The sequence below is a fragment of the Taurulus bubalis genome (assembly GCF_910589615.1).
Source record: "Taurulus bubalis genome assembly, chromosome: 8".
Lineage (NCBI taxonomy): Eukaryota > Metazoa > Chordata > Actinopteri > Perciformes > Cottidae > Taurulus > Taurulus bubalis.
Window position 1 is genome coordinate 28,542,872 of NC_136596.1, and position 13,457 is coordinate 28,556,328.

At 44.0% G+C, this 13,457-nt stretch overlaps 1 protein-coding gene across 1 annotated transcript; it reads left to right on the forward strand.

Moving 5' to 3' along the window:
* Positions 1 to 1,294: 1,294 nt before the first annotated feature.
* On the forward strand, positions 1,295 to 11,689 carry lhx2b (LIM homeobox 2b; the record flags this gene model as incomplete). Its single annotated transcript, XM_079221767.1, has 5 exons — positions 1,295 to 1,429; positions 2,734 to 2,936; positions 3,538 to 3,908; positions 7,287 to 7,492; positions 11,399 to 11,689. The coding sequence occupies exons 1-5, from the start codon at positions 1,310 to 1,312 to the stop codon at positions 11,687 to 11,689; spliced, it is 1,191 nt and encodes a 396-aa protein (XP_079077893.1). The 5' UTR covers positions 1,295 to 1,309.
* Positions 11,690 to 13,457: the final 1,768 nt, after the last annotated feature.

Sequence of the window (13,457 nt, forward strand, 5' to 3'; positions counted from 1 at the left end):
ATACATAAATACAAATGGCTGTTATTGTTGAACTAATAAATAAAAATAATAAAAACTTCATTTGAGAGACTTTGTTCCCGGCAGGTTCTGTGCAAAGAGGGCTGTGTGGAACCCTGTGAAACCCTGTAGAACCACGTGGAACCCTGGCTCTGCGTCACATGATCCAGGTCCCAGTGGACCTTCAGAGGCTCCAGCAGCTCCATGTGACCCGTCCTCTCCTTCTCTAACGGACCGGTCCACGTGCAGCTCCAGGAGACCCGGTCCGGGTCCGGGTCTGGTCCGGGTCCAGGCCGCAGGTCGCTGCGTAACGGAGGCGTCCTCAGCCCGGTCGGTGAAAGTAGAGCCAAACAGTTTGTTGGCGGAAGAGCCAATGAACATAACCGGTGCGTCGTGACGCAACAGGGCCCCGTTGATAAGGAGCGGGGAGTCCACCCGGGACCTGAGAAGGAGGACCGGCTTTGGGGGGCCAGCTAACACTCTCCTATCATCAGTGCACGCGCAGCAGCTCCTCCTCCTCTCCGCGTTACGCACATGCCCGTCCGCCGCTGCAGGACCAGAGACCCAGAGACCCAGAACCCAACTCCAAGCACCGGGACCTGCAGCCGCCCGGCGGGATCTTATCCAGGAAGAGATGCGCGTGTTTCTCCGCAGAGAGCAGAACTGAGACCCACCACGCGTCACGTGGACTCTGAGGAGGGACCGGCAGCTTTTTGGGACTTATCTTTTTGCTTCTTCCTGCCGGTGATGCGTTAGCGGGCTGCTGCCGCTCTGGCAGTCACTTATTAAACTCTTATTATTATTATTATTATTATTGCTCTGCTCAATATGAAGACACGTGAACGCCTCGCGCGCTGACCGACATCCTGATATTATTCACTCCGGCAGGAGGAGTGAGACCCGAGGCTGCAGAGTTGGTATGTTGACCGTCAGTAAAGGAGAATAAAGAAAGAATAAAATCTCATCGCACCTGAGATCAACTCCAGTCCAGTCAGAGGAACGAAATCTCTGCGCGCGTATTTATGAATTAATCATATCTTATTAATAATGAGAGCTGCAGAGATTCGGATGACGGTTTCCATTGGCAGATGAGGCGTAGTGTGGAGAACACGTGTCCAATTTTTCCCTCATATTTTTTCCTCCCTAATCTGGATTTTCTCACTTGTCACGCCGGGAAGAGGGAAACCTTTTTGTGTTGTTGTAAAGCGGTCGTTGTGAGTGGCGTCATTGCGCGCATCCTCCGCCTCTGATGGACATCTTGGCTTGCAGATCCGAAGAGAACAGTTACAACATCCTCCCCTCCGCGGCCACGATGCTCTTCCACGGCCTGCCGGGAGGCGACGTGCACGGCGTGCTGGAGGAGATGGACCGCCGAGGGAAGAGCGAGTCTGCGGCCATCAGCTCGGCCATCGACATGGGGGAGTCAGACACGGTAGGAGACCCGGACCCGGACCCGGCCTCGGCTCGGTAGCACCGCATGCAGCATGCAGCATGGAACACGCTCCATGCTGCATGCTGCATGCTGCAGGTGACAGGCGGCACTCTCCCTCCGAGGCTGTGCCTCCTGCAGCCGGAGAAGTGGCCCCTGAAGCGGCGTGTGAGGAGTTGCTCTCCGCCTCTCAAAGTTCCTGAAGGCCGGACGAGAGGCTCCTTCTCCTCCGTCTCCACTTTATCCCAGAAGCTGAAGGAGCCGCTCGAGTATTCATAACGACAGAAATATTGTTTGAAACTCAGCAATTCGTTTATTTAATTGCGTCTGTGTGGTGCGTTCAAAACACCAGGAAACATGAATAATTATTATAATAATAATTGTTATTATTGTTGTAATAATAATAATAATAATAATAATAATGCAGCGCATATTCTACGGGTAAATGTATTTTTTAAAGACCATGTTGGAAGTTGCTTTTAAAATAATAAATTAAACGAAAAGTAGCATTCAATTGTTATTCTATTTCTTTTTATTCCGTTCTGGCAAACCCGTGATAAAATGTATAATTAAATGCACAAATCTAACAACTATAAAGTTGAATAATTATTGTTTAATGCAGTGTATATGAAACAAGAGAAATGGGGTGGAGGAATCATTATATTTTTTAATTCAGCTTCAATCTTTCTGCTGCAGATTGTTCGCGCGCGTTCACCTTCGTGTTTATTGTTCAGGCCTTTCAACAATAACACGAAGCGACAGTCCTCATAAACCTTTACATTCTTGTTATTGTCAAGAGAAATTAATAGCGCTAATAACCAATGATAAAATAGACATAATTACATAAACCCACGCAGCGTGTAAATGACTTCAGTCTTTTGGTTTTCTTTTAATCTGCACTATTGTAATAAATATGACAATGGCCTTATGTTGCTGTGTTTTTAATTATTTACACTGAGAGGGCAGTTTGCGTGCTCCTTTCCTTTATGGGTTTCATTTTAACATTATTAAAAAGTTGATGTCTCGTATTATAAAGATTGTTTCGACGACAAATACAGTTTTAAACTTCAGAAATATGTATTTATAATATTCCTAAAATGCTCCCATGTGGCCCTCTTCAGCTGTAATATTCCACAGCATGATCTGGTCCTGTACTTTATGACTTTATACTGTTACGATGGTGTTATTATGCGTGTTGTTGTTGTGGATGAAGCCGTGCGCGCGTCTCCGTGCCCGGCGTCAGGCTGTCTCTCGGCCCCGTGGCTCTGCTCCGGACTGACCCGGTCCTCTCCTCTCTCCCTGCCCAGTCCCTGCCGTGCCTGCCCGGGCAGCGCGCGGCCCTGTGCGCGGGCTGCGGCCGGAAGATCTCGGACCGCTACTACCTGCTGGCCGTGGACAAGCAGTGGCACATGCGCTGCCTCAAGTGCTGCGAGTGCAAACTCAACCTGGAGTCCGAGCTCACCTGCTTCAGCAAGGACGGCAGCATCTACTGCAAGGAGGACTACTACAGGTAGGAGGGCCACGAGGGCCGCGGGGTTACGTCATAATAACCATAACACACATGAGCGGGGTGGGACGTTTTAAAATAATGTAAATGCGAAAATTACCTTTAAATTAAATATGTTTTCATTTCAGAAAAAAGTCAAACAAAACACGATGTATGCATCAAGTCTTTCTCGCAGCTTCTATCCTGATAAATATGGATTTGTTAAATATTTTTGCACAAATGACAGCTGATATTTTGTGCCATAATTTCCAATCTATATTTGATCCAAATAGTTGTAATATAATCTACGTGTTTCTCTCACACATTATGGGGAAAGAAGGGACAAAATAAAGAAATGGGATTGTTTAATTAAAAAAACAATATCTGGATAAAATGCACATTTCATTAAATTGCTATGTTGCAAAATGGATGAGACTATTGGTCCAACTTTAAGGTTTTAACTTTAATTCTCCTCGTTATTGCGCGAGCAGAGTTTATTGGAGCCCACACACACACACACGCACACACACACACACACACACACACACACACACACACACACACACGCACACACGCGCGCGCGCGCTCCGGTCCAGCCGCTGATGACGTTTCTTGTTGTCCGCAGAAGATTTTCGGTGCAGAGGTGCGCGCGGTGCCACCTGGGTATCTCGGCCTCGGAGATGGTGATGCGGGCCCGGGACCTGGTCTACCACCTCAACTGCTTCACGTGCACGTCGTGCAGCAAGATGCTCACCACCGGGGACCACTTTGGCATGAAGGACAGTCTGGTGTACTGCCGGCTGCACTTTGAGACTCTCCTCCAGGGAGAGTACCAGACTCACTTTAGCCACGCGGACGTGGCCCCGCACAAAGGCCTGGGCCCGGCCAACGCGCTCGGACTATCCTACTTCAACGGCGTGGGCACGGTGCAGAAGGGCCGGCCCCGGAAGAGGAAGAGCCCGGGGCCGGGCGCCGAGCTGGCGGCCTATAACGCAGGTGAGGAGTTTATAACCACGCTGTGACGCGGAGTGACGCGCGGGTTGATGCGGGATGCGGGTCCACCTCGAAAAGAATCACGCGAGGCGGAAACGTAGTAAACAAAAAAAAGAAACATGAAAACCATCGCAGCCATTATTGTAAAGTAAATGTTTTATTGAACAGCTGATTAAGAGCGACAGCTTTCATTAAGCACACACACATTCCTATAGGGGCGTGTGTGTGTGTGTGTGTGTGTGTGTGTGTGTGTGTGTGTGTGTGTGTGTGTGTGTGTGTGTGTGTGTGTGTGTATGTGCGTGTGTGTGTGCTCTCCTCGGTGATAACTTTATCAAAACTTCATCATATGACTTTTACGCTCTGTGATTTTATAAATGATATTTATATATATATTTTATACATTATATATATATATATATATATATATATATATATATATATATATATATATATATGTGTGTGTGTGTGTGTGTGTGTGTGTGTGTGTGTATACATATGTGTGTGTGTGTGTGTGTGTGTTGTATTATTAATATTCAGAATCAGAATCAGCTTTTAATTTGACTCCGGTTTCACTTAGCTCTTGGTACTTATGCACAATATACAATAAACAAGATGAATATCAAGACAGTAAAGACAGTACTGAACAAAGTGCAGAAGAGGTTTTTGCTCATTGAGTTCATAGCAGCCAGCTTCACTCACACGTGTTCATGAAGTTGCTCCTCCCGTTGAAGTGACTAGTCGTGGTCTCCGGTGGTTCTGGTTCATGACCCGTGTGTGTTGGGTTCTCTGAGTCAGAGCAGATCCTCATGATGCCTGTTTCCACTGAGCTGACGGCTTCTGTCAGACACAGCAGCATGTTCCCGTGAGGCCGAACGCCGGGCACGGGTACACACACAGGCCCATGGGCCGGCAGGGCCAAACAGGGCCAAACAGGGCCAAACAGGGCCAAACAGGGCCAAACAGGGCCAAACTGGGCCAAACCAGGCGGGATTAAACCAGGCCGGCATGGGGTGGAACGGGTCATAGCTATCTGTCACATGAGAGAACCAAACAAGAACACACACACACACACACACACACACACACACACACACACACACACGTGCAGGCCCAGAGCATTTACTGTCATTTGAACGTGTCAGGAAGTCATGAGCTGAAGTTATGAAACATAATCCTGCTTCACTGCTTCGCTTGTACTCATGTTTCAGCTCAATCTGGGTTACACGGTTGTTGATGTTCTGGCTTTTGCTTTGGCCCTCTTCTACTTGTCAGACACACACACACACACACACACACACACACACACACACACACACACACACACACACACCCCATGGAGCCTCTCTGTTGGGTCACACTGGGTGAGGACCAGAGATCCATGGGACAACAGAACTTTCTTTTGGTAGAACGAGTTGCTGGAATCTCACCTTTGTTTAAATTATTTTGACTTTAGTTCTTTAGTTATTTATAAATATTCACAAAAGAAGAACATTGAACAAACTATTTTCTTTCTTTTTTTTCAAATCAATAAGCTGCAACAGGTGAAATAATGATATTCCACTATAGTTTCCAACGCTTTCCTTTTGCTTTCCATCTGAGTCAAGTGATTCTTATTTGAAAGGTCGCTTCACCGTCTACATCTTGCTGACACTTTTTATTTTTGTAATTTAATGGAAAGATTTCACCTGTTAGGATGGACTTTATTTTAGAAAATAGTCTTTCTGCCTTTCATCATGCATCTATAAACCCTTCTGCACAGACAGGAGGAAGACAGGGAGCCTGCTTCAGTGTGTGGTCATTGTGTGTGTGTGTGTGTGTGTGTGTGTGTGTGTGTGTGTGTGTGTGTGTGTGTGTGGTCATCGTGTGTTTAGTCAAGACACTGAGTAATGATTTGAAGCAGAACGAGGAGAGTGAAGAGGCAGAGCGCCCTCTTCTGTCTGCAGCCGGTAATGACAGCGAGGTTCACCTGAGCTCATGAGAGTGTGTGTGTGTGTGTGTGTGTGTGTGTGTGTGTGTGTGTGTGTGTGTATGTGTGTGTGTGTGCCTGCATCAGAGGTCTGAACACGATCAGACGTGTGTGAGGACGAGGAACCAGCAGCACACGGCTGCTTCATGTTCACAGGCGGCAGCATATGCTCTGGCATTGGTCCTGTGTGTGTGTGTGTGTGTGTGTGTGTGTGTGTGTGTGTGTGTGTGTGTGTGTGTGGATAATTAAGTGAAGTGTTATTCTGATGCTTTTCACTCACTTCATATTCATCATTTTCATTCTGATGTTGAACACGAACTGTTATGAACGCAGCAACACTTTGAATATTGCCAAGAAAAATTGTTGCAGGCTGGGACACATACGTGTGTGTGTGTGTGTGTGTGTGTGTGTGTGTGTGTGTGTGTGTGTATTTGCTGAAGCCAGGCTCCTCCTCTCAGGATAGAAAGACATGTAGACAGAGACAGACAGAGAGACAGAGGTGCAGAGAGGAGGATCTGCAGCTGGAGGAAACAGCTGTCAGGTCGGTGCCTCCTTGGATCAGATGGATGTTATAGATTTAAATGGAGAAAGGGAATCTAGATTGAAATAATAACATTTTTAACATGTAAAAAGCAATATGTACAATAATAATAACAAACAAATGAAATACAAAAGTAACCCGAAACCTTTTATTTGTTCTGTCCTCCACAGCAACACATTGCTCAGATATTTGCATATATATATATATATATATATATATATATATATATATATATATATATATATATATATATATATATATATATATATTGCACCTATCTGATTTATTGATTTTCACGGGAGATGAATTGATTGTTGTAGATGTATTACTAATAACAGGGTTCTTATGGTCATGGAAAACCTGCAAGAGTCATATAATTTTAAAATGGTTATTTCCAGGCCTGGAAAAGTCCTTGAAAAATATAAAACGCCAAACGTTTAGTAAAAGTAATGTAAATGTGTTATATTCATGTGTTCATTTACGCTGAGTTTGAAATAATGAATATGCTTTTAAAAGAAAGACTCAGAATATAAGCAGGCATACATACAGGCATCTATATAAATGTTTATTCTTTTAATCAAACTATTGTCTCATTCATTTGTGTCATTTAAGGTTTACTGTATGCTTTGTATTCTCATTGTTAGTTTAAATACTACATTTACTCACTTTTTACTGTTTACACCCAGACTTCACTAAATGTTTGTCATGGACATTTGGTTTAAGGTCATGGAAAAATCATGACCTATGGGTTATTGATCAGAATGAGTATGAACGCTGTAATAACTGAGACTGACGTGGTTTGAGGAGCAGGACATTGTTTCCCTGCAGAGCCTCACACGTCTAACCTCTTCTCCTGTTCCCCGCCGCCTCGCAGCGCTCAGCTGCAACGAGAACGACGGCGAGTCCATGGACCGGGACTCCCAGTACAGCTCCAGCCAGAAGACCAAGCGCATGCGGACGTCCTTCAAGCACCACCAGCTGAGGACCATGAAGTCCTACTTCGCCATCAACCACAACCCAGACGCCAAGGACCTCAAGCAGCTCGCCCAGAAGACCGGCCTCACCAAGCGGGTCTTACAGGTAACCACAGCAGCTAGAACACGGTTCCCTTTCTTCTGGGAGGAGAACCGCGCCAACGAGGGCGCAGGAACGCCGCTGGTCTCCACAGAGAATCGGCTTCCAAGAGTAAAATATATGAAGTGAGGTTTTCCCGAAAGAAGCCAAATCAGATGCTTCATTTCAAGATAGTGCAGTGAAAATCTTTGGAAGACAAGCTGAACAAAAAGCACAATGTATTCCCAAACCTTTCTTTTCTTGTTTCAATAAAAACTCCATCATTAGAATTACAATTAAAAAGCTGCATTGAAAAGCAGGAGATGTTCTTCTCAAAGTCGACGTGTTCAAATTGGAATGCAACATTAACTGGGAGTGAAAAGAAAGTCATAGAAGCAAAAGACATTGCAATCTATTTCAGTGGACGCTGAGATGTTGTGATGAGGATTGAGGGATGAAAATCAAAAAGCTCCGGCGCACACGCGAAGAAAGGGAAGCGCAAGTGAGCGTTTGATTCCCACAAAAGACGACAGCAAATTATCTGGGGGACTGAGGAGAAGAAAAACGAGACAAAAAGGTTTCTGAATCAAATTTTTCCCTGAGAAGAAAAAAAAGAGAAGAAAACCATCGCTGCTGCTTTAATTAACGCTTGCAGAAAACAAAGCAGTCGTTTTGCTTTGATGCGCCAGAGTTGTTCTGCCTGTTATTCCGGCTGAAGCGCCGGTTCCCAAGGCTCCGCCATGATTCCAGCTCACGCTCAGCACTCGGCTCAGCAGCCTCACGCTCTCCTTCTCACTATGGAACAGAGAGCCAAGATTACATGTAGGAAAAAATGTAAAATAAACATCGGGGGACATTGAGGCTATTGGGGAGCGGGGCCTTCTTGAAAGGGTCCTCGGCCTAATGAGGAAGAAACTATTCATGTCATTGTTAAATATGTGACTAATGACTGAAATCAGCTGCTCTTCTCTGGGCTACTTCCTCTCCTTTTCTCCATCCCTCGCCCCGACCTGCTGGTCCTGAGGTTCTGTCTCCATGACTCCAGTGTGATGGTCTTTACACCAGGAGATGCTTGTCTCTTAGCTAATATTGCACGGCTGTGTGGAATGCTTGGTTCTGATTGGTCCCTGATGGCGTTCTACGGTTTCTTCATTCCTGCATAGCGATCGCTTCGGACACAGTTCTGATCTCCACTCGCATCGAGAGGATTCTTTTTATTAGCGGGAGGAATACAATTTTGTATTCGGCAATAATGGGTCAAATTATGGATAACTTTAGCAGGTAGTCGTGTAATAAGTGGGATAATGTACAGCGAGTCGGTCGTTATCGTGGAATGAGGATTCAAGACGGCCCTGTGAGGGCTCCTGTTCATGACCCTTATAGCCAGGAGAGGGAGAGGGGAAGGGGAGGGAATGTGGGTCTGGTGTATAGTTTCTCATTGCTATGAACATGTCCCATATGAGTGTGTTCTGGTCAGGCTGAGGCCCGTCTGGGTACGGCGTTGGTTATGGAATCACACGAGCCGCCAGCAGCAGCCTCCTGGTGAAAGTCCTGTCTGCACCAGCCGCCCGGCCTGGAACAACCAAAACAATGCTTCAACGCTTCAACGCTCCATAGTGGGGAACTGCAGGTGTTACAATGGCCCTTTCCCACAATGCATAGCCGTTTAAGTAATATTGCATGTAAACATATTGATGGGTGCAGCTTTAGGGTTCAAAATTAACATAAACAATGTACAGAACAAAACGTAAAACTATGCTTTATTTAAGCATTTAAACAAACAGCCTGAGAGTGGGATGTTCATCCATTCATCTCACCTCCTCTAGAGGAACGGCTGCAGGCCAGCGGTTAATCCATGAGCGTGAGCGTCAACCTGCATTCCTCACTGGCTGTTGTGTTATTGATGTGTGTGTGTGTGTGTGTGTGTGTGTGTGTGTGTGTGTGTGTGTGTGTGTGTGTGTGTGTGTGTGTGTGTGTGTGCCACACTGCTGCATAGTGTTGGTCTTTAAGGGAATGGAAGGAATCAATGCATGGAAGGAAGGAAATGTAAAAATATGCTAGAGAAAATGATTGCAGTGACTGCAGTTAAATATGAAGTTAAGAGAGTATTGTTAACAAATAGTCCATGTTTAAAGGGTCAGTTTAACTAAATGAGACCAACACTTTGCTTCACTTCACTCAGAGAATGTTGTTTGTGGAATTAAATTCATATAATTTGACAGCAACACGTCTTTTCCTTTTTATTCTTAATAATCCAGAGACCTTGCAGTGAGAAGTTACTGTTGGCATGTGTGTGGCCCTGTGGTTCTCTAGCGCAGTGTTTCTCAAATGTATATATAAAAAATTATCATCTATTAAAACAATCCTTTAAAAATAGTTATTGAATACATATTCAATAAAATGTAAGTGTAAATTCATGAAGATAATTGTCTATATTCTATATTCAATCAGACACTGTGTATGACTGCGCTGTGTTTTACATCTTATTTTCAAGCAAAAATTATTACTTGGCTGAAAAAAATGTTTCATCAGTGAAAAGAGGTTGAGAACCACTGATCTGGAGAACCACTGATCTAGAGAACCACTGATCTAGAGAACCACTGAATCTTCTCACTGTAAATCTGCATTGCTCTGATCTCAACAAAGGTGGAGATACTTATGTCTCCAAACCTGGCAGATAAAACATACACAGTATGGAAAGAAGTAATCCTGTGGGTGACCTGCTAAAAGCTACATGCTTTGTTAAAAGCATGCTTAGTTAAAAGCTACATGCTTTATTAAAAGCTACATGCTTTGTTAAAAGCTACATGCTTAGTTAAAAGCTAAATGCTTTGTTAAAAGCTACATGCTTTGTTAAAAGCTACATGCTTTGTTAAAAGCTAAATGCTTTGTTAAAAGCTACATGCTTAGTTAAAAGCTACATGCTTAGTTAAAAGCTACATGCTTTATTAAAAGCTACATGCTTAGTTAAAAGCTACATGCTTAGTTAAAAGCTACATGCTTTATTAAAAGCTACATGCTTAGTTAAAAGCTACATGCTTAGTTAAAAGCTACATGCTTTATTAAAAGCTACATGCTTTGTTAAAAGCTACATGCTTAGTTATAAGCTACATGCTTTATTAAAAGCTACATGCTTTATTAAAAGCTACATGCTCTGTTAAAAGCTACATGCTTTGCTAGAAGCTACATGCTTTGTTAAAAGCTAAATGCTTTGTTAAAAGCTACATGCTTAGTTAAAAGCTACATGCTTAGTTAAAAGCTACATGCTTTATTAAAAGCTACATGCTTTGTTAAAAGCTACATGCTTAGTTAAAAGCTACATGCTTTATTAAAAGCTACATGCTTTGTTAAAAGCTACATGCTTTGTTAAAAGCTACATGCTTTATTAAAAGCTACATGCTTTATTAAAAGCTACATGCTCTGTTAAAAGCTACATGCTTTGCTAGAAGCTACATGCTTTGTTAAAAGCTACATGCTGTGCTAAAAGCTAAATGCTTTGTTAAAAGCTACATGCTAAAGCGACATGCTTAGTTAAAAGCTACATGCTTTGTTAAAAGCTACATGCTAAAAGCGACATACTTAGTTAAAAGCTAAATGCTTTGTTAAAAGCTACATACTAAAAGCGACATGCTTAGTTAAAAGCTACATGCTTTGCTAAAAGCTACATGTTAAAAGCTACATGCTTTGATAAAAGCTACATGCTTTGTTAAAAGCTACATGTTAAAAGCTACATGCTTTGTTAAAAGCTACATGCTAAAAGCTAAATGCTTTGTTAAAAGCTACATGCTAAAAGCTATATGCTTTGTTAAAAGCTACATGCTAAAAGCTAAATGCTTTGTTAAAAACTACATGCTAAAAGCGCCCATGAGCTTCACATGCTATCATAAATAATTCATGACATTGACAGGATGCATTTTGTGGATCTGTTCCCAGGTCTGGTTCCAAAACGCTCGGGCCAAGTTCCGGAGGAACCTGCTGCGGCAGGAGAGCACCGGCGGGGACAAGGCGTCGGACGGGTCCACGCTGCCGGGCGGCACGCCGTCGGGCCCGGTCTCGGAGCTCTCCAACGGCTCCATGAGCCCGTCCAGCACGCCCACCACGCTGACAGACTTGACCAACCCCACCATGCCCACCGTCACCTCCGTGCTCAGCTCGGTGCCGGGCGGCATGGACGTCCACGAGTGCCGGAGCCCATCACAGACCACGCTGACCAGCCTCTTCTGATTCTCCACTGGATCTAAAACTGTTCTGCTTCCATTAGAGAAGAGAAGGTAACGGAGACATTCAAAGACATGTAATCTGCTCTGAGCCCATGAGAGACTATTTGCATAGCGAGGCGGCCGCGCCTCACAGATGGAACAGTTGTCGTTATTTTGATGTTGTTGTCTTGTGGAGAGCTGAGGAGACTTGATTTGCATTTTTCAATGTTTACAGAAAGAGACTGCGGGGGAAAAGGAACTGCTTAATTTTTAATTCATTCATTTTTTTTCCAGCACAGTATTTATGTTGTTGTACAAGAGTCACTGTTAGAAGGATTGTAAAAGAATCTTTTTTTGAAAAATGTGAGATTAAACACAGGTTACAATATCCTCCGCCTGCCGCGTGCCTTCCAGTCCTTCTGAGGGGATGACCCCCCGCTGGTGTTTGTGTGTCTGCACAGTTTACGTACAGTGATAAACATTCTGCCTTCATTTAAAATTATCCATTTTGTGGGGAAACTAATTATAATTAATATAATTGAATAAGAATAATACAATGCATTCTCAATTATAATCTTTTCCCCTCTTTGTCAGGGACCGATTTTAAGGCCTTTACACACCGGGAACCTTTTGGTGTCGATGTATCGCACAAGATATATTTGTGTGTTTACATTCTTTAACACATATTTAGCAGCATGCTTTGTTTTTCCGGAATGAGTTCAGTTCTCTGTGTGGTTCTCTGCGAACCACACAGACGACTAACTTCATTCTTTAAACTCCTTTTGCCTTTGAGACAGGCAGCACATCCACTCGTACCTTTCACAATAAAAGCCCTGTGCGTATAATAATTGCAGGTGAGTATTTTACATGCGGGTGTGTGAAGACCTTAAGCGGAGCTGAAAGCTGCTGTCCATGAGGACACGCTGTATTCTTTTAGTTTACACTCATGCAGGTCAACCAAGACAGTGACCTTTCACGCATCTTAGACTTCTAGCCTGGATCGGCTACAAAATGCATTCTTTTTAATAAGAACATTCTGTGGCTTTCAACAGTCACATGTTTCATGTTCCATCCCCTTGCACTGATGGTGCTACTGTGTTGAGCGTGCACACGGTGAACCAACAACCATCCGGGCGCTTTGGTTTGACACTTTCAGTTTCAAACCAGGAACAGCATCTGAAACCAGTGAAACATATCTATGGTCTCCCAAGATAAATCCAGGAATAGCTTTCAACAGCAGTGAGCTGAAGTGGAATCATCTCATGTTAACAGACAGGTTTTCTTTAACCTTTTCAAGGAGCGTAGAGTTAAATGCTTAGTGGAGGTGCAGGAGACTGAGCTCCTCTTGCTGTGCAGCGTCTGCTCTTCTGGACAAAAATGGCGCACTATTTATTTAAATACTTTCTTTTCCCAGACATGTGTGTGCACAGAGTATTGTGTAACCACAGAGGTCAAAGTGTGGTAATGTGCATGTTCAATCCACCCTAAACAGGAGTGTTCATGCATTTCTGCGTCTCGCGTCTTGACAACCCCTCCTCTGGTTGAGTTCTTTAGGATGAGCGTACAGGAACGGTCTGATGCAGGCTGATATAGATATATGTTTTTCTAAAAAAAGAATGAGATCTGCTTCCTTGTCTACTGCTCTTCTTCTTTTCCTCTGGTTATTCTTACACTGTACCGTAGCAGCAGTGCTACCACCCTCCGTTACAGACATCATTCCACTAAAAAGCCCCAACATTTAAATCATGGCAGTAGACGAAAGCACCACAGACTTTCACCTCCATGATGCGAGC